The sequence below is a fragment of the Neofelis nebulosa genome, chromosome 9 (genome assembly GCF_028018385.1).
Source record: "Neofelis nebulosa isolate mNeoNeb1 chromosome 9, mNeoNeb1.pri, whole genome shotgun sequence".
In the NCBI taxonomy this organism is placed as follows: domain Eukaryota; kingdom Metazoa; phylum Chordata; class Mammalia; order Carnivora; family Felidae; genus Neofelis; species Neofelis nebulosa.
Window position 1 is genome coordinate 35,010,967 of NC_080790.1, and position 22,247 is coordinate 35,033,213.

The 22,247-nt window shown below is 37.8% G+C and overlaps 1 protein-coding gene across 9 annotated transcripts in view; it reads left to right on the forward strand.

The window, feature by feature from the left end:
- EML4 (EMAP like 4) overlaps window positions 1-22,247 on the forward strand; it is a 162,372-nt gene that overhangs the window by 115,631 nt on the left and 24,494 nt on the right. For all 9 annotated transcript variants that reach the window (XM_058683166.1, XM_058683168.1, XM_058683169.1 and 6 more), the window contains 6 exons: window positions 3,162-3,296; window positions 3,408-3,543; window positions 14,511-14,662; window positions 16,603-16,728; window positions 17,031-17,162; window positions 17,868-17,935. In XM_058683166.1, coding sequence (XP_058539149.1) covers window positions 3,162-3,296; window positions 3,408-3,543; window positions 14,511-14,662; window positions 16,603-16,728; window positions 17,031-17,162; window positions 17,868-17,935 — 749 coding nt within the window. The remainder of the gene's footprint in view (window positions 1-3,161; window positions 3,297-3,407; window positions 3,544-14,510; window positions 14,663-16,602; window positions 16,729-17,030; window positions 17,163-17,867; window positions 17,936-22,247) is intronic.

A 22,247-nucleotide genomic window follows, 5' to 3' on the forward strand; every position in this document is an offset into this window, starting at 1 on the left:
TGCAAGCTAGAAGCTCTTTTCCCCTTGCTTCTCACACTGAAGTTCCCTAAGGTCTGTCCCAGATGTCTGTATTAGAGCTCTTTCCAGTGCAAGTGACTGAAAAACAACTAAAGATAACTTAAAGAGAATTTATTCATGTTTAGGGAGAAAAAGAAAACCTCTAATAAAGGTCAGAGAGGAATTTTATCTCAGGAATGACTTGATTCAGGGACCGGATCACTGACTCTCTTGTCTCTCCTTTTTCCCCTGTGTGTTGACCTTATTCTCTTCCACTGTAGGTAAGCTCTATTTTTGTTAAGTCACAAAAATTTGGGAACTGGTACATACCTAGTTAATTTATAGAAGTTTGAAATTCAATAAGGCAACTTCAAAACCTTATTGACAGAAACTAAGGAAGACCTAAATAAATGGAGGAATATACAATAATCGTGGATAGAATATACAATAATCGTGGATAGAATATACAATAATCGTGGATATACAAATTGTTACTTCTCTGCATATTGATCTGTACTTTTTAAAAATTTATTTCTGATCTGTACTTTCTTTTTTTAATTTTTTAAACATTTTAACATTTTTTTAACATTTATTCTTTTTTTTTTTTTTTTTTTAATTTTTTTTAACGTTTATTTATTTTTGAGACAGAGAGAGACAGAGCATGAATGGGGGAGGGTCAGAGAGAGGGAGACACAGAATCTGAAACAGGCTCCAGGCTCTGAGCTGTCAGCACAGAGCCCGACGCGGGGCTCGAACTCACGGACCGCGAGATCATGACCTGAGCCGAAGTCGGCCGCCCAACCGACTGAGCCACCCAGGCGCCCCCATTTATTCATTTTTTGAGAGACAGAGAGAAACAGCTCAAGCAGGGGTGGGGCAGAGAGAGGGAAACACAGAATCCGAAGCAGGCTCCAGGCTCTGAGCTGTCAGCACAGAGCCCGACACGGGGCTCAAACTCATGAGCTGTGAGATCATGACCTGAGCCGAAGTCAGACCCTTAGCCGACTGAGCCACCCAGGTGCCCCTGATCTGTACTTTCAACATAGTCAAAATCTCAGCATGATTTTCATGGATGTTGACAAGCTAAGTGTATGTGGAAATATGAAGGGATGAAAGTAGACAAAAATAACTAAAGTTGATGAGGGTGTAAAGTAACCGGAACTCGCATACACTCCTGTATGTTGGACATAGAAATTGACACAGCCATTTTGGAAAACTGCTTGGCATTACCTTCTAAGTTTGAACATACACATGTGCATACCCTCTACCATCCTGTTCCACTCCTTGGTATAAATCCAACAGAAGTATATACATGTGTTGACCAAAAGACAAGTAATCAAAAATAATGGTAGCAAAAAACAAAAAAAAAAGGAAGTTACCCAAATGCCAGTTATAGGAGGATGGATAAATCAATAACGTGGTCTTTACATATAAAAGAATACAATACAGTAATGAGGAAAAAATTACAATATATGCACCAATATGAAGTAAATCTCATGAATGTAATGTAGATAAAATAGGGCCAGACACAAAGGAGTATATTCTGTGTGATTCCATTTAAATAAAGCAGAGTAATCTGTGCTGCCACAAATCAGGATCATAGCTGCTTGAACAGAGGTAGGGGATAGTGTCCCCTTTTCTAAAGGGATCTAAGGTGTTTGTGCGATGTTAGTAATAATGTTCTTTTTCTTCTATGCAGAGATGTGTTCGATTTGTGAAAATTTATCAAGCTATGCACTTAGGATTTGTGTACTTTAATGTGTGTGTGTATATATGTATATATAATATACAACAATAAAAATCCAAGTAAAATATTCTATTATGCTACACTCATACCCAAAGCGATTTAATTTCATAGATTATTTCAAATCATGTCTTGATATCTTACCACTAGCACTATGGGTTTGTATACTGGAAATATTTGTAGTTAGCTTTATAACCATCAGTTAATCCATTTGGCATGAGATTCAACTGTCAAGTAGTTTTTATTTTATCCAAGTGAAAACTAAGGGCTGTTTAATTATTAAAATGCAGGGGCATCTGGGTGGCTAAGTCCGTTGAGCGCCTGACTTTCAGCTCAGGTCATAATCTCACAGTTTGTGGGTTTGAGCCCTATGTCGGGCTCTGTGCTGACAGCTCAGAGCCTAGAGCCTACTTCAGAATCTGTGTCTCCCTCTCTCTCTGCTCCTCCCCTGCTCACACTCCCTCTCAAAAAACTAAGTAAAAACATTAAAAAAAGGAAAAAAAATACATATATATAAAACCTCTGGGCGCCTGGGTGGCCTAGTCAGTTAAGCGTCCAACTTCAGCTCAGATCGTGGTCTCATGGTTTGTGGGTTCGAGCCCCACATCAGGCTCTCTGCTGTCAGCACAGAGCCTGCTTCAGATCTTCTGTTTCCCTCTCCCTCTCCCCCCCCCCCCCTCTCTCTCTCTCTCTCTCTCTCTCGCTTGCTCTCTCTCTGCCCCTCCCCCACACTTGCTCACTCGTTCTCTCTCTCAAAAATAAACATTAAAAACAATTTTTTAAGTATCCTCAATTCAGTAATTTTGTGAAAACACTACATTTGTAATTCCTTTGTGACTCTCATGCCTGTTTTCTTCCTTTTTCACTCCAGTTCTTTTAAATCTTGTCCTTTCTAGAAAGAGCATAAGAATTCTTTTTTTTTTGTTTTTTCATTTCTATAGGAATCTGTAGTGACTATTCTATGTCTACTTTTTAAGCCTTCAGCCTCATGACGAATCTCTAAATCAGTAATATTTTCTTGAATGGTCAATAATAATAGTACAAAGAAAGATAAGACTTTTTTTTTAATCAGAATGGCAATCTGTCTTTAAGATAGAATGTACATGGCTCTTGATTTGCTACTATTATTATACTTTTCCCTGAATGTGCAGGAAATTAAAATAATCTAAAGCTAATTCATATGTCTTCTTAATGCAGAGTTATTATATATAAATAGCATAAAAGATGATACACTAGTGTGAGGACATCAAATTTAAATCATTATTCTGAAAATCTATTAAAATTTTTCAGGAAAATTGATGTTAATAGAAAAGGCATTATCTCAAAATGTTTCCTAGTCTTCAATTGTCAGTAGCTATAATTGGTACTTGCTGGAGATAAGGATATACACTTCATCTAAAGCTTTATTTCTTATCCATAGACAACAAATGAAGTTGTTTTGGCTGTGGAATTCCATCCAACAGACGCAAATACCATCATAACATGTGGTAAATCTCATATTTTTTTCTGGACCTGGAGTGGTAATTCACTAACAAGAAAACAGGGAATTTTTGGGGTAAGGATCAGAATGTTAAAACTTCATTATAAAACTTTTAATTTTTATTGTTTAGTAAACATAGTCATCATGCCAAAGGAAAAACTGAAAATTCTCATTGTTTCATTGTAGAAATACGAAAAACCAAAATTTGTGCAGTGTTTAGCATTCTTGGGAAACGGAGATGTTCTTACTGGTGACTCAGGTGGAGTCATACTTATATGGAGCAAAACTACTGTAGAACCGACACCAGGGAAAGGGCCTAAAGGTACAGTATTCTCACACTGAAGTCCTCACTTTTAACGTGTACGTCTTGCTGTTGTAGGCTGGCTCTTACTCAGACCAGGAGAGTCATCAACATGCATTTTGTTTTTAACGTTTTTCATGATCTGTTTTTTAAAGTTAAATTGTTTACACAGCTATTCATGACCGTATATAACCTACGTTTGACAATATTGAACCTTTCCTTCTAGGAGGTTAATACAAAGTAATTAGAGATGATAAAGATATATATACTAATTTAAAGAGTACAAAGATTGAGAGAGAAATCATCCTGATCTTTAGTGTTTTGTGAAGGCTTCACAGAAGAAATGGTATTTAAGTTAAGCCATAATGATACAAAACTTCAAAAGATATGGAACATTGATCCCAGTTTAGGGAAACAGTGCAAGCAGAGGCAGAAAGATGGATATGAATGTGAGGCATCCAGGATAATGTGAATAAATTTGTCGTGTACAAGTGTTAACAGAGATGAGAAATAGCCAACTTGAGGGAAATTTGATTTTTTTTAATTGTTTTTTTTTACATTTACTTATTTTTGAGAGACAGAGAAAGAGCACAAGTGGGGCTGGGGCAGAGAGAGAGGGAGACACAGAATCCAAAGCAGGCTCCAGGCTCCAAGGTGTCAGCACAGAGCCCAACGTGGGGCTTGAACTCACAAACCGTGAGATCATGACCTGAGCCGAAGTTGGATGCTCAACTGACTGAGCCACCCAGGCACCCCGAAGGAAATTTGATTTTAAAAAAGAGTAGTGTTTTATAATTCCTACTATCAGTTTAATTAATACAGTCTAAGTAATTAAAAATTTAAGTAAGGATTAAGATACAGATTTGTTTGTAACCAAAAAAGAATCCTTAAAACTGGTTGAGTTGACCATGAAAGACAAGTTGTGAGGCTGATGGTCTTTATCCCCCAGTTAGATACCAGAAAAGACCCTGGTGAGAAATAAGATGTAAAAAGAAAAAAGTTGGGGCACGTGGGTGGCTCAGTCAGTTAAGCATCCGACTTCGGCTCAGGTCATTTTCTCACAGTTTGTGGGTTTGAGCCCTGGCATCGGGCTCTGTGCTGATGGCTTGGAGCTTGGGGCCTGCTTCAGATTCTGTGTCTCCTTCTCTCTCTGCCCCTCCCTGACTTGTGCTATGTCTCTCTCTGTCTCTCAAAAATAAATAAATGTAAAAAAAAAAAAAAAATTAAAAAAAGAAAAAATTAACAAGATAGAACTGTTTATTTAGTGCCCCCAAAGAAGGGAGGAGTTTCTAGGAGTATCAGTGCTATAAAGAAATCAAGAATCAAAACTAAGAAACAACCATTAGTGGTTTACAGTATCAACAGAACTTAGATTAAGGCCCCAAAACAGCTAAGTATAGAATGGCCAGTTTGAAAATGGAGAATTTTGAGAATCCAAGGTGAAAATGGAATGGGAAGTAGAGAGTTACTAGAGTCAGTCAGTAGTCTTCTGAAGGGTGCCTAAAACCTGAAGTAAAATGGGAATTGCCAGTGACAAGGAGGAAACTAAAACTCTTAGAGACCGGAGAATACCTGGATTAGGTATAGGAGGAAGAATTATCCTTGAAAAATAGCAAGAGCTTCCATTCATTCTGAGACTGGAGCTTTAGAAGCTGAGATATTCTATGTGGGTAAATGGCGGGGGGGGGGGTCATGCAGGATGACATTGCTCTCAGTAAAGGTGACTTTGTTAAAGACTTGACGTTTTTAAAGGGACAGTGTGAGCAGAGGAGAGGCAGAGAAGGGGAGAGAGAGAGAATCCCAAGCAGGCCCTACATTGTCAGTACATGCCCAGTCCCATGAAGCCACAAGGTCATGACCTGAGTCAAAACCAAGAGTGGGACACTTAACCAGCTGAGCCATCCAGGCACCCCTGAAGTTTCTGTTTTTAATGGATACAAAAAGAACAATAGTAATGTCATGTAAAGTATCACATAGACTCCATTACTTCAGAGTTCTACTTGTTGGAATTGAGATCCAGCTAAAACCTTTGTCTTTTCTGTGGATAGTAGGTTTACTATAACAAATAATAATAAAACCAAAACCCTGTGAACTTAGAGATATTATTTTCTAAACAATTAGTGATTAAAACTATCCTTATCAACTCTTGAAAGGCTGTTTCCAAAGATCTTAACAGCTCATGACTAACAGCTCTTTATAGTGTAGTAATAAAGAATGATTGTCCCAATTACTACATTTGTGGCACATTTCCTACCTTTCTCCTCTGCTTTTCTCAACATAGCAACAGACTAGAGGGTTCAGTCTCCCTTGGGCGGGGTCCTGTGAGGGTAGTGTGTATGGCCATGTTAATCAAAAAGAATGAAATCTTGCCATTTGCAACTACCTGGATAGAACTAGATGGTATTATGCTAAGCGAAATTAGAGAAAGACAAATATCATATGACTTCACTTATATGAGGACTTTAAGATACAAGACAGATGAACATAAGGGAAGGGAAGCAAAAATAGTATAAAAATGGGGACAAAACATAAGAGACTCTTAAATATGGGGAACAAACAGGGTTAGTGGTGGAGTTGTGGGAGGAGGAATGGGCTAAATGGGTAAAGAGCATTAAGGGATCTACTCCTGAAATCATTGTTACACTATATGATAACTACTTGAATGTAAATTTTTAAAAATAATAAATTTTTTAAAAACTTGAAAAAAAAATTAAAAATACCATAAAAAAAAAAAAGAAAGAAACAGGGACACCTGGGTGGCTCAGTTGGTTAAGCATCCGACTTAGGCTCAGGTCATGATCTCGCAGTTTGTGAGTTCGAACCCCACATCAGGCTCTGTGCTGATAGCTTGGAGCCTGGAACCTGCTTTGGATTCTGTGTCTCCCTCTCTCTCTGCCCCTCCCCCTGCTCATGCTCTCTCTCTGTCTCTCAAAAATAAATATAAATGTTTAAAAAAAAATTTTTTTAAATATGCATGGCCATATTATAAAATGGGAGGGGGGGAGAATAAACTCATAGTTTGGTCCCCTTCTTTTTCTCACTACAGCTCCTCTTCCCAGCCCCCATAATAGGCTTTGGCATTTCTTTAGCTTTACCTCAAATTGATTTTTCTCAGAAATAAAGATAAATTTTTAAGCCCCATTTGTACCCAAACACGTAGGTCCACTTTGCCCTTTTCTCTGGTAGGTGAAAAAAATTACAAGAGCAACATTGAAAATAACCTTTTTCAACACCCCCCCCCTTTTTTTTTTTACTATTAAGAAAAAGCTGAAAAAATATCCAGACTATCATGCTTCCTTCAGAGTAGAAGTTTATAAGAAAAATTAGAGATGTTGTTCTAAAATCAGTGGGCTGGGAGCAGAGAGAGCTTATTTATTAGCAGTAACAGGTGGTAACAGCAGAAAGAAAACTAGCTATACCGATCAGAGTCTGAGAATCCACAAGAAGAGAGGTAGGGGTTGACAGGGAACCAACTTGGGGTGCCTGAGACATTTCCCCTGGGGATTGGGAGAGCAGCATGCCCTGGTTTCTCTTATTCATCCCCCTCACCTTAAACACGCTGAAACAACTTCCCTTTGTCTCTCTGGAGTCTGCATCAGACCGTGGAAATCACCACAAATAACGTAGGAATAAGGGGATCCTTGTTTCTCTGCTCAGAAGGAAAGTCCTAATTTACATGTCTGTCTTCCCTAATAAGTCTGACTTTCCCAGGATTCAGATAATGTCTGGCAGCTGTTACTAGCTGTTTGAAAAGTATTTGTTAAACATTTTATTAAGGAAATGACTTTACTCTTACCTTTGGGTGTTAGTGTAGGAATAAAAGTTGAGTGGTACAGATGAAAGCATTGTTTTCATGGAAATGGGGAATTTGACTATAGCACTGCAAATTTCTATGATTGCGCAGATTTTAAACTATATTTTTTTGGAGATGTACTACAGTAGTGTTCTCCATATTCATTCAACTGAATTTCTAAGTTTGGCAGGTGACTTGGATAGTTGTCAATCCTTAAATTTTACTACCAGTGATCCAGATCTCAATCATTGGCCATGCATTCTTTAGCTTGTTTTGTCCAATTCAGGTTCAAAACTCACAATAAGGATAGCAGTGGATTGCGGATTCTTAAGAAAAAAGAATGGTAGGCGGGGGCACCTGGGTGGTTTCCACAGGTTAAGTGCCCAACTCTTGATTTTGGCTCAGGTCATGATCTCAGGGTTGAGTTCAAGCCCTGCGACCAGCTTCGCACTGACAGCACAGAGTCTGCTTGGGATTCTCTCTCTCTGCCCCTCCCCTGCTCACGTGTGCGCAAGCATGCTCTCTCTCGCAAACTTTAAAGAAAAAAAAAAAGAACAGTGATATTAATCAACTACCTTTCCCACTTATCTCTGTTTTCTTTTTCCTGGGCACATTTGTTCAGTATTAGAAATGCAAGGAACAGCAGTGTCTACCAAAACAGTGATATGTTATCCTCTGACACTAAGCAGAATTTGGGTATAAATGTACCCTTCATTAGCCTTAATGTGTGTTGAAGTGGGAGGCAGGGAGAGGTTGTTTTTATTTTGGTTTTTGTCTAAAAAACTTGTGGCTTGGGCTTTTTTCCAGAAATCTGCATGTGAACATACAGGAAACAGGAAATCTAATCTTTGTAAATTGCTGGGCATATAAAATGGACTGTGTTGTCCTTTGCCATATGACTGATCCCGTTATGGGCAAACTTGTTAAGAATTTCGTTCCTTCCTTTACATTTGAGGGTTTCAGTTCTGTAAGTATGGCTAGGAAGGATTTGATGAGTGCAATGAACACTCAAAGTTTCCATTTTTAAATTCTTGCCAAAAATTTCAGTAGATTGATCCATTTTGCATTTCTGCATCCGTGGCAGTCTTTTCAACCAGATCTGAGTGTACTATGATAACGTGTCTGATAAAGGGACATTCATCCCTTTATTTTGGATGGTGGAAGTATAATTCCATAGCTAATTTTTTACTCTACTAATAGCAAACAAACCAAAACTGTATTTTATACTTCATAAGCTCTTTGTATATTTTCTTCTTGCTTCCAAACCATTTTTTCCTTACCTTAAATTAACAGAAATCTTCAAAGTAATTAGAATTTTCTATTTTTTCCTGATTTTATTGAGCTGCAATTGGCATATAACATTGCACAGTTTAAAGTGTACAGCATAATGTATATGCCAAATGATTACCATAAATGTTAAGTTAATATCCATCCCTTCGCAGTTTTTTTCTTGTGATGAGAACTTTTAAGATCTACTCTCAGCGTCTTTCAAATGTACAATATAGTATTAATTATAGTCACCATGCTGTATATTACATCCCCAGAATTTTATCTAATAACTAGATATTTCTACCTTTCGACCATTGTCACCCATTTCCCCCGCCACCACCTGTTTCTGTTAGTTCATTTTTTTAGATTTTACTTGTAAGTGAAATCATATAGTATTTGTCTTTCTGTGTCTGACTAATTTCACTAAGCATAATGCCCTCAGGGTTCATCCATGTTGTTACAAATGGCAGGATTATCTTCTTTTTTTATTCCATTGTATATGTGTATGTGTGTGTACGCTGATCACCTAAGTGCTGATCACCACTTAGGCTATTTCGTTATTTTCTGTTTCTCATGTTGAGTACAAAGTAATTGTTATTTCCAACGTATATGAAAAAGTTCAGATTTTTCTTCTATGAAATAATTCATAAATTTTAAGTGGGGGGAGGGGAATTTGAGAATATCTACAAGATCATTAAAATGTCCATTTTTCTTAAATCTTTGCCGGATTTCTTTAAGAAACACCATTTTACATGCTCCAAGTTATCAACATGGACATATTTGCCCAGTTGCTAAGAATATAACATAAGTTTCAAAGTCTCCCTAACATTTGATTCCATAGTTCTTAAACAGGCACAGAAAGCCCTTGAGACTATCCATATTTGGCAGTCAAGGTAAACTGCTTTTTAAGGAAACTTTGTTTCTGTTAGAGATGATAAGAAAGGGGAGATTTGAAATTAAATACCTGAAGGTACAGTAGGTTTTTAAATTCAAGGATAATTATTTTTCTTGGTAGGTATTTCAAAAATCATTTGGCTTAAATTGGAATGTCAGAAATACAGGCCCATGAGAAAGAAATCTTTGATAATTTGGGCCTTTTTTTTAAATGTTTGTGTATTATTTATTTATTTATTGAGAGAGAGAGAGAGAGAGAGAGAGAGAGAGAGTGTGTGTGTGTGTGTGTGTGTGTGTGTGTGTGTGTGTGAGAGAGAGAGAGAGAGAGAGAGAGAGAGAGAGAGAGAACGAACACAGGGGAGGGGCAGAGAGAGAGAGGGAGAAGGAGAATCCCAGGCAGGCTCTGCCCTGTGAATGCAGAGCCTGATGCAGGGTTGATTCTCACCGACCACGAGATCATGACCTGAGCCGAAATCAAGAGTCAGACGCTCAACTGACTGAGCCACCCAGGCGCCCTGACTGAAAATTTGTTTTCTCAGTAAATACTGTCTAAAGGGAGCTTTGGTAATTTGTATAAATTTGAAACACAGAAACTTTAGCTCAGCTAATATTAGGTCCTTCTCAGGAAATAGCTCTCCTGGGGTAGGAGGTAGAAAGTGAAAATTTCATGGAGTTTATGCTACTTAGATATTTTTATTCTTGATGAAGCATTTGTTCCTCAGGTTTATTTTCTGTTTTCTAACATTCCATCATTCTAGGAAGATCTTAAGTGTTTAATGAGGTTTATGTGGTGTTTGGAAGTATGGAAGACTGAATTTAAAAAAAACTGTATTGCATATTTCTACATTCTGATGGAGATCCATGAAATTCCACATCTCTGTGTTTTTTTGTGATTTCTTGCATGGTACCATGGTACTCTCAGACTACTCTTGTTATTTGACCATGCGTGAGAAAATAAGCCCTTTGCTTTTTTTTTTTTTTTTTTTGTCTTAATGCCCAAATCCAACAACACTCAAAAAATTTACATCTCTCAGATGTCCTTTCTTTCTTGGTCACATCAGAGCCATGATAAATAATTGGCTGGCTATCGTGCTGGACACAGTTGTAGTGTTCAGTGTTTCAAGTATTTTTAGGTGATGAATGTTGATGTGCACTGAGGCAGTTGACATGAATAAAAGTTTGTTGGAGTTCTGCCCCCGGCTCTGCTGATTCAAGCAAGCTCTACTCCAAATCAGGGAAGCCATTTCCTTGCTCCCTGCCAAATACACTTTTCTATTAAGTATCTGTACCACTAGCATCCTCACACTGAGTAATTTTTAGAGCCAGCTGCAGCATTTTTTTAAAATTCAAATTTCAGTTAATTTCTTAAATACAGTGGCAGCTCAAATAGATAAGTAAAAATGAACAATCTCGATGACAGCTTTATTGAGATTTATTAAGTTCACATACCATAAAACTCACCCTTTTAAAATGTACACTTGATTTTTAGTACACTCATGGAGTCATACAACCATCACCACTATCCAATTTCAGAACATTTCATCACCCCAAAAACAAACACTGGGTCCATTAGCAGTCATTTGCTATTTCTCCCTCCCAGCAGCCTGTAGCAACCATTCATCAGCTTTTGGTCTCTAGGGATTTGCCTCCTTTGGACATTTCACATAAATGGAGTCATACAGTATATGGTCCTTTGTGACTGGCTTCTTTTATTAGAACCTTAATGTTTTCAAGATTCATCTGTGTTGTGGCACATATCATACCTCATTCTTTTTGTGGCTGAATAATATTACATTATAAATGTACATATTGTGTTTATCCATTTTTCAGTTGAACAACTTAGAAAATGAACAATTTTTTTCAGTTTTATTGAGGTATAATTGGGATATGATTTTGTATACATTTAAGATATATAACAATGATTTGATTTGATATATGTTTATATTGCAAAGTGACTATCACAGTAAGTTTTGTTTACGTCCAGCACCTCACATAGTTACAGATTTTTCTCTTTTGATGAGAGCTTTTAAGATCTACTCTCGTAGGGGTGCTTGGGTGACTCGCTTGTTTAGGCGTTCGACTCTTGATTTCAGCTCAGGTCATGGTCTCGCAGTTCATAAGTTCAAGCCCTGCATTGGGCTCTGCACTTACAGTGTAGAGAGCCTGCATGGGATTCTCTCTTTCACTCTGCTCCTCCCCACCCCCTTCTCTCTCTCTCTCAAAATAAACTTAAAAAAAAAAAAAAAATCTACTCTCTTAACAACTTTCAAATATACAATAGTGTATTCTTAACTGTAGTCACCATGCTGTGTGTTAACTTCCAAGAACTTCTTTATCTTATAACTGGAAGTTTGTACCTTTTAACCACCTTCACCCATTTCTCCCACTGAATAATTTTTTTTTTAATTTTTTAACGTTTTTTATTAATTTTTGAGACAGAGCGAGATAGAGCATGAATGGGGGAGGGTCAGAGAGAGAGAGAGGGACACACAGAATCTGAAACAGGCTCCAGGCTCTGAGCTGTCAGCACAGAGCCCAATGCGGGGCTCGAACTCACAGACCGTGAGATCATGACCTGAGCTGAAGTCGGACGCTTAACTGACTGAGCCACCCAGGCGCCCCCACTGAATAATTTTTAAACTTGTAATTTTTTTCATTTTTCCAAGCGATTTTAGATCTGTTGACTGATTTGGGCCATATTTAAACAAGGCTCTACCTTCCCATTTGTAACCTACTTACTAATTCTACAAGATATCTTCCTAAGAGCTTTACTCTTGCTCTCCTAGCCTCACTAGCCAGATAAAGAGCTTCTATGAGTTAACATATCATGAATACCAAAGAGAAGGTCTCAGGAAATGAACTGGTTATAGTTTGAATACTAAAATCTTACCCTCACCCTCAAGAAAGAGGATCTGAGGGGCACCAGGCTAGCTCACTAGGTGGCGCATGACACTCTTGATCTCGGGTTCATGGGTTCAAGCCCCATGGTAGGCATGGAGCCTATTTAAAATTTAATTAATTTAAAAAGGATCTGATATATATATATATATATATATACATACATACACACACACACACACACACATATATGATTACATATATATAATACATACATACATAATTGACCCTTGAACAGCATGGGTTTTGAATTGCATGGGTCCACTTATGTGCAGATTTTTTGTTTTGTTTTTAATGTTTATTTTTGAGAGAGCATGAGCAGGGGAGGGGAAGTGAGAGACAGAGACCTAGAATCTGAAGTAGGCTCCAGGCTCTGAGCTATCGGCACAGAGCCCAACGTGGGGCTTGAACTCAGGAGCTGTGAGATCTTGACCTGAGCCGAAGTTGGACACTCAACTGACTGAGCCACCCAGGTGCCCTGGTATTTTTTTTTTCTTTTAAAGTTTATTTTGGGAGAGAGAGAGAGCCCTTGGGGGTGGGGGTTGGGGGTGGCGAGAGAGAGGGTGAAAGAAAATCCCAAGCAGGCTGCATGTCGTCAGTGCAGAGCCCAACCCAGGGCTGGATCCCACAAACTGTCAGATCATGACCTGAACCTAAATCAAGAGTCAGATGCTTAAGCTATTGAGCCACCCAGGCGCCCCTACACATTTTTACAGTACAGTACTATAAATGTATTTTCTTATGGCTTTAATATTTTTTCTAGCTTACTTTATTGGAAGAGTACAGTATGTAATTTATACAGCATGCAAAATACATGTTAATCGACTGTTGGTATCATCAGCAAGGTTTCTGGTCAGCAGTAGGCTATTAGTTAAGTTTTTGGAGGGCCAAAAGCTATACACAAGATTTTGAACTGCACAAGGGGTTGGCACACCTAAATCCTTTGTTATTCAGGGGCCAGTTGTATGTATGTACATAATTTGTTTGTTAATCTCCACATGGACTTTACTTAAATATTTTTTTATGGACCTGCCCTCTCCCTCCCTGGGTACATGTAAAGTTCCGTGGAGATACAAGAAAGCTGGGCTATCATTCAGCCATCATATTAGTACAACTGGACCGGTTTTTCAAATGCTTCTCTAGTTGAGGGCACCTGGATGGCTCAGCCCGTTGAGCATCCAACTCTTGATTTCAGCTCAGGTCATGATTCCAGGGTCGTGGGATCAAGCCCCACATCAGGCTCTGTGTGAGTGTTGAGCCTGCTTAAGATTCTCTCCCTCTGCCCCTTTTCCCTGATGTGTGCTCTCATTCTCTCTGTAAAATTTTTTAAAAAAAATTTTTAAATACTCCTCGGGGCGCCTGGGTGGCTCGGTTGAGCATCCAATTCTTGATTTCTGTGCAAGTCATGATCTCATAGTTCATGGGTTGGAACCCCTGCATCAGACTCTGCACTGACTGTGGAGTTTGCTTGGGATTTTCTCTCTCCCTCTACCCCTTCCCTTCTCATGCTCGCTCTCTCATTCTCTCTCTCTCTCTCTCTCTCTCTCTCTCTCTCAAAATAAACTTAAAAAAATATATTAAAAATACTTCTTTAGTTGATCAAAAGCCACAGCTCTAGGCTGCCAGTGCCCACTTCTGCCCCAGTATCTTTCTCAGTCCTCCATTTCGTAGCAAGTAAAGTAAAGGCAGAGCAGAAGGCTTCCACATCAACAGTGGTTGTTAAATGTTACGGCTGTTACCTCAGCAGGAAATGAAGACTTTTGGGGAAAGTTAAAGGAATGGTGAGTAAAGACTGGAGCACTTGTCACAGCTTTGTCACTAGCTATGTGGTGTCCTCAGCTCTAAAATCAGAAGAGTAATACCTACCGTAACTACCATACAGAATGATTATAAGACACAGTAAGTTCTGAGGCTAAGATATCCTGTGTTGTCTGTAGAGTTATCACTACTTTAGCTTATCTTTTTGTAAGAATTATTTTGAAATGTTTTCAGAGTAACTAAATACTGACATAAATGCAAAAGTAGGAACTTTTGATTATTCACTCTATAAAGTTTTCTTCCAAGAAGACACTAAATTCTGATGGAAAATGTATCACTAGTGTTTTGTTTTTTTTTTTTACTCTCATCTTACTAGGTGTTTATCAGATCAGCAAACAAATCAAAGCTCATGATGGGAGTGTGTTCACACTTTGTCAGATGAGAAATGGAATGTTATTAACTGGAGGAGGGAAAGACCGAAAAATAATTCTGTGGGATCATGATCTGAATCCTGAAAGAGAAATAGAGGTAAGGATGAAAATGAAACATGAAAATTTTAAAATATTAAGCCCTCTAAATGCATGTCTTTCATCCCACATTAAGATAACACACTTTCCTGGGAAATTGGTACACATTCTTGTCATTTCATTGTCTTAAAAAAAAAAAAAAAAAGGAAGAAGGAAAAAAAAACATTCATTAATAATTTGAAAAAGTAAAAACAATATATTGGTCAGAATAACTAGTTGTTTATTTCTGAGGTTAGTTTATAGTGATCCAAAAATATAACCATGCATATTTAAAATTCAGCAGACATTCATCTAATAAACTATTCAATTCCAAGGCATACAAAATAAGCAGTTTGATTTTAAAACTTGAAAGTAATCTTTAGGGGCGCCCTGGTGGCTCAGTCGGTTAAGTGTCTGACTTTGGCACAGGTCATGATCTCGCAATTCATGAGTTCAAGTCCCACATTGGTCTCACTGCTATTGGCACAGAGCCCACTTCAGATCCTCTGTCCCCTTCTCTCTCTGCACCTCCCTCTCTCTGTATCTCAAAAATAAAATAAAACATTTAAAACAAATTGGAAGTACTTTTAAACAGCGGGCTTAATGATAATTGCTAGTTATCTAAGTTTGTGTCTGCTTCATATCATGGACTAAGTATCCACAGATACTATGTGCTCAGTGAAAGTTTGCTAATTAAATTGAGGTCTGTCTCTGGATGTGAAATGGTTAAGAATAGTATTTTATAGGTCAGTGATTCTCAAAGCAAGGGCAAATTTCACTCAGTTTAGTGTTCTATTTTTTTGTGATTTAAATTTTTAATTTAGGCTCAGTGTTTTCAACATGTAACATGTTTTCCAGACAAAATGTTTTCTAAAAAAGAGGATCCTGATAATACTGCTCTTGGTTTTATTTCCAAGAAGATAAGTCGAAAGGTTCCCTTTATCTCAACCTTAAGTTCACCAGGGAAATGTCACTTCCTTTACTATTTCTTTCTTTTTTTTTTCACAGATAACTTACATTCTTTGTAATCAAAAGCTACACCATCTAGTTCATTCTTCCCCTCGCCATCAGTTTGGATTACTGTTAGAATTCAATTATTCGTGTCCTCCTTTATAAAGAATTGTATTATTTCAGGGTCATTCCTTGGGCTTATTATTAACACACCATTCACTGAGAGTATATACCATGTAACGCATATGAGATCAATCTCCCAAGGAGTCCTATAAGGACAGTTATAACACTTCACAATATATTGCTTTTTAGTTAACAAAGAAATTTCACATGGGCTATTCTTACATTTTTATTCTTACAACAATTAAGAATAGGTAGGGCATATATTATTATTTCCCCATATTACAGATAAAGAAATTCGTCTTAGGGTAGCTAAATGATGTACCCAAAATAACATAACTGGTAAATAACAACACCAGACCACACTTTTCATGTGGTCTAATAGAACTTTTTCCTTTTTCCCCTACTTCTAGCCCTTAACTCTTGAGATCATATAAAATATAAATATAAAAATTGACTAAAGCAGGGGCGCCTGGGTGGCTCAGTTAAGTGTCCAACTCTTGATTTCAGCTCAGGTCATGATCGTGGGATTGAGCCCTGTGTCGGAATCTTCACTGATATTGCAGAGCCTGCTTGGAGTTCTCTCTCACACTCTCTCTCTACCCCTCCCCAACTCGTATGCTCATGTGCACGTTTTCTCTGCCTCTCAAAGTAAATATTTTTTTTAAAAATTGACTAAAGCAAAGAATGTTGATAATAATGCATGATAACTTCTGTGTAATAAAATGTAATTGAACAAATAAACTTATTAGTATAATATTACCATATGACTTTCAGTTTTGGAATTTTGTCATTTATTACCCCATAATTGCTTACAGCTATAAATGCAGTCTTCAGGTAGTAATTAATGCATGTTATTATCTATGGTGACTTTACAAATTTATCTTTTAGGTTCCTGATCAGTATGGAACAATCAGAGCTGTAGCAGAAGGAAAGGCAGATCAATTTTTAGTAGGCACATCACGAAACTTCATTTTACGGGGAACATTTAATGATGGCTTCCAAATAGAAGTACAGGTAAGATGTATGATTGTAACCAATTCTTCTAAATGTTTATTTTAGAGTGCATTCATGAGCAGCAGGGGGCGGGAAGAGGGCAGAGGGTGGGGGACAGAGGATCTGAAGCAGGCTCCACGCTGGCAACAGAGAGCCCGATGTGGGGCTCAAACTCACTAACCATGAGATCATGACTTGAGCCGAAGTTGGATGTTCAACCAACAGAGCCACCCAGGTGCCCTGATGTATGATTTTAATCATTAACTGAATATTTTTGATGATACCCTTTGTTTCTTATAACAGTGGGTGTATTTCATTTTCAGGGTCATACAGATGAGCTTTGGGGTCTTGCCACACATCCCTTTAAAGATTTGCTCTTGACATGTGCTCAGGACAGACAGGTGTGCATGTGGAACTCAGTAGAACACAGGCTGGAATGGACCAGGCTTGTAGATGTGAGTAAAACAAAATGTGTTATAATCTCCCCACAGAAACTCCCCAAACGGCAGTTGGGAGCAGCAAAGGAAAAAGGACTCAGCATTGGTTAAAACCAAGTATATTTATACAGTTTAGTAAAGGGGATGAAATAAGGATGAAAGTGTAATGTGAACCCACTTTAAAGAAGCAAATTAGGGCAAAAGCTCAATTTTTCTGTCAGTTTCAGAAAAAAAATCAAAAAAATTTCACATATTTATGGAGCATTAATTGTTACAGAAATGTTTGGGCCTCTGGTGGTGTTGCAGTTGGATTCTATGTAAGCACTGCTCACTAACAGACTCTACTATCTGCTTTTTGAGTTGATCTCTCACTGTATTTTCTCCCTACCCCACCCAGACATCCACCTTTTCTAGCCTAAGTGTGTATACACGTTCTTTGCAGACTAAGGAACTGTATACATGTTTGTTGTTATTATCCTTATTGTTACACTGTCTAGCCACAAGCTGGCTGTCCTTTTCCCTCACCACTTTGCCCACATACCCTTCCTGCTCTGAAATTCTTTTACCTCATATCCATGTGATATTTTTCATTGGCTACAATAAAGTTGATCGGAATTCTATGATTATATGAAACCAGTTATTTTCAGATGTCTTTGCCACTATCCCATAGATCTAGGGGGACTTTCTCATGTACTCCCCAACAGCTGTCTGTCTCTCTTCTAGGAACCAGGACACTGTGCAGATTTTCATCCAAGTGGCACAGTGGTGGCCATAGGAACGCACTCAGGCAGGTAGGGTCTTGAAGGGAAATGTGAGCTGAGTAATCTGAAGTGGTGGGATGATTAATTTATTCAGGAATGTTCTCAATCTGATCTAGAGAATTAATCTCTTAAGTGGCATATGAATATGCGTGTTGCTCTTACCTGCTATGTATCCTCATTCAATCATTCCGTAATTGTTTCTTGAGCACCTACCATTTGTTGGACACTCTTGTGGGCATTCAGACTACTTCAGTGTGCAAAACAAAAATCCCTGCCCCTTTGGAGCCCATGTTTTACTATGTGTGGGTGGAGGCAGAATAAAAAATAAATATTATAACGAATTAAGTTAAAAAATGTTAAAAGTCATGAAGGTAGGGGTGGGGCACTGAGTATATTAAGAGGGATTGGGAGAGGGTGCAGGTGCAAAATGATAGAGTGGTTAGGATAGGCTTCATTGAGAAAGTGGTAATTCTGCTGACTTGACTCTCCTTGGTGGAACTTTTTATGGTGTCAGAAAATTTGTCATCTCTTTTTTTTTTTTTTTTTTTTTTTGGTTTATTTATTTTTGAGAGAGAGAGAAAATGCAAGTGGGGTAGGAGCAGAGAGAGGGAGACACAGAATCGGAAACAGGCTCCAGGCTCCGAGCCATCAGCCCAGAGCCTGACGCGGGGCTCGAACTCACGGACCGCGAGATCGTGACCTGGCTGAAGTCGGACGCTTAACCGACTGCGCCACCCAGGCGCCCCATGTCTTTTTTTTTTTTAATTTTTTTTTTTTTTAACGTTTATTTTTGAGACAGAGAGACAGAGCATGAACGGGGGAGGGGCAGAGAGAGAGGGAGACACAGAATCCGAAACAGGCTCCAGGCTCCGAGCCATCAGCCTAGAGCCCGATGCGGGGCTCGAACTCACGGACTGCGAGATCGTGACCCGAGCTGAAGTCGGACACCCAACCGACTGAGCCACCCAGGCGCCCCCATCCTGTCTTTTTTTAATGTTACCCAGATAGATAATAAAGGTTTATTTCCTGAAATTGTTACTAATTACTTGTCTTTACAGACCTTACATAGTACCTGTCATTAATAACCTTAATGAGTAACATGTATTTATTACCCGTATATTCTTGAGTCCTTTTTATTGCCTCTGCTAGTAAGAAGCCCTCATCACAGCTAACTTAATTTCTTTATTAAAAAGGCAGAAGAAAAATATGAAGTAAATTTCCAAAAGTTAAACCGATAGGAAATGTGGAATGCTGATTTCTGATGAGGTGAAACTATCTTGAACACACTTATACAAACACTTTTGTTTATATGATAAACATTTCAAATCAGCCAGTTCATTTAATTCTAAAGTTAGTCATCTGGAGTTTGTTTTTTTGTTTTTTTATTTTTTCATAGCAAGTTTTCCCCCTTTGGTTGTTGGATACAAATTAACACCTCTAGAAAGTCAAAACATTCAAGTTTCTTCTCCTTTATAGCACTACAAATCTTTCAGAATCATGGAAAAACAGATCTCTAATGATAAACTGTGAAACATGGGTATGTAATAGAGATGCTATCTGACTGATTCTGAAATAATTGTATTTTAGAATTAGGGTGCTAGGGAGGGAGATTAAGTGAAACTCACAAATATAGACAGCTTTACTATCTCAGATTTCTCCAAAATGCATGTTGGTATTAGATTATTACTTCAACTTAGGTATATGGCAGGTCACTTTGTAGGATTTGATGGAAATTATTTTTTATTTTACAAAAAAGTCTTAGGCACATAAGAAACAACCTGAGCTAGAAAGTATATACAACTCGTTTTCAGAAAACCACAAAGGAGTTCACTTCAGATTTTTTGGGCAGCTGAACAAATGTCAACAAATGCTGAAGCTAAGACCTTGTACTAAATTATTTTTATATATTTCTTTAAATTTTCACAAGAGTGCAACAAAATATTTATTAATATCTCCATTGCACAGACACGAAACCAAGACCCATAGAGCTTATCACTTGAAATTGAGCTAGGATTTGAACTCAGGTTCTATATGGTTCCAAAGCTGATCTCTTTCCACTACTCCATCAATGCTCCTTGACACATGCTTATAGTGTTTGTAGCGTTACTTAGAAGTATTGTAAGGAAAGTTTACCTTTGAAGGTTAAATCACTGGCTGACAGATTTTAGAAACATTTACTATTTATACAAAGAAATTAAACACTGAATAGAGTGCAAGGGGTAAAGGGATTTGAGTCATTGAGACACAGCACTTCATTCAATGAATGGAGCCGGGGGTGTGTGCGTGTGTGCAATATATACAGAGCCCCAATTTTTAAGGAAAAACTAATCTGATTTAAATACACTAAAGTTATTTTCTAAGATTTACATAGCTGTAAAGTCATCATTAACCAGCTTAAAATGAAAAGTCACTCATTTAATTTAAGTGACATAAACTAAAGTCAATCATTTCCTCTTGGAGGTGTGAGTAGAAAACACCTTATAAATGAGAGTGATGGGATAACTAAATAAAAACTGGAGATTATTTAGAATCTAAGAGAAATGTCATTATGCATGTTCATTCTGTACGTTATTCCTGTCTTTGGTTTCGCATCTAGTTAGATCCTGTTGATTCCCAGAGAACTTTCTCTTTTATTTTTATTTTTTACCTGGGTCTGTGAATACCTGGCTCTAGTGTCTAAACTGAAAATTCCTCAGTGTAGCCAGATCAGATTATGATCACTGACCCCTCAGCCTGAAAAAAAAAAAAAAAAAAAAAGTCATACACTTAGGGCAAGGAATTTTTTTTTTTTTAATAGAATGCAACACGTGCATGATCCAGAGAAGGTGACTAGCAAAATCTTTAAAGATCTTTTCGTGTCCAAATCTAGAAATCTACTTGTTGGAATCAAGAAGTAAGCACAAGTGTAGATAAATTATTATAGTGATAAATAAAATTATCATTTAAAGCAATGTATATAACTGGGGTGCCTGGGTGGCTCATTCGGTGAAGCATCCCACTTAGTCTCAGGTCATGGTTTCATGGTTCATGAGTTTGAGCCCCACGTTGGGGTCTGTGCAGACAGCTCAGAGCCTGGAGCCTGCTTCAGATTCTGTGTCTCCCTCTCTCTATGCCCTCCCCCTACTTGCTCGCTCTCTCTCTCTCTCAAAAATAACACATTAAACAAAATTTTTTTAAATAATGTATTACTGTTACAATTTCTAAGAGAAACAAAAGTGCATACCCCTAAGGGGACATAGTTCTTCCTTAATGTGCTAATCCTCACATAATAAGGAACTTTTTAACAGCTTTATTGAAGTATATATAACTCATATATCATAAAAGTCACCCTTTTAAAGTATTATTATATTATTTGTGGCCAAGTAATATTCTGTTGTAGGATATACCTTCATCAGGTAGTTGGTAGATATTTAACTTATTTCCATTCTTTGGCTAGTATGAATACTGCTGCTATAAACGTTCATATACAAGTTTCTGTGTGGACATATGTTTTCAACTCTCTTGAGCATATAATAAGGAGTAGAGTTGCTGGACCATGTGATAACTCTGTGTTTAACATTTTGATGAACAACCAACTTGTTTTCCACAGTAGCTACGTCATTTTACAATTCCACCAGCAAAGTATGAGGGATCCAGTTTCCCCACATGTCCTCCAGCTTTTGTCATTGTATTTTGATTATAGCCATCATAGTGGATGTGAAATGCTTTTTTGTTATGGTTTTGACTTGTATAGCCTCTTTAGAGAAATGTCTATTTACATCCTGTGCCCATCTTTGAATTGGTTTGTCTTTCTTTTGTTGAGTTGTAAGGATCCTTCATATATTCTGGATTTAGTACCTTATCAGATATATGATTTGCAAATATTTGCTCTTGTTCCAAGGATTGTCTTTTTGCTTTCTTGATGGTAACATTTATGACACAAAAGTTTTAAAGTTTTATATAGTCCAATTCATCTATTCTTTCTCTTGTTTCTTTGTCATAAGGATTTACTCCATTGTTTTATCCTAGGAACTTTATAGTTTTAGCTCTTACCTTTAGGTCTCTTGATTCATCTTGAGTTAATCTTCGCATATGGTGTAAGGCAGATCTCCACCTTCATTCTCTTGCATGTGGGTATCCAGTTGTTACAGCAACATTTCCCCCACTGAATGGTATTGATGCCCTTGTCGAAAGTCAGTTGAATAAATGTATTTGTTTCCATCTGGATTCCGAATACTATTCCATTGGTCTATATGTCCATCCTTGTGGCAGTACCACAGCCTTGATTATTGTAGCTTTGTAGTAAATTTTGAAGTTAGGAAATGTGAGTCCTCCAACCTCCAACTTTGGGGGGGTGGTTTTT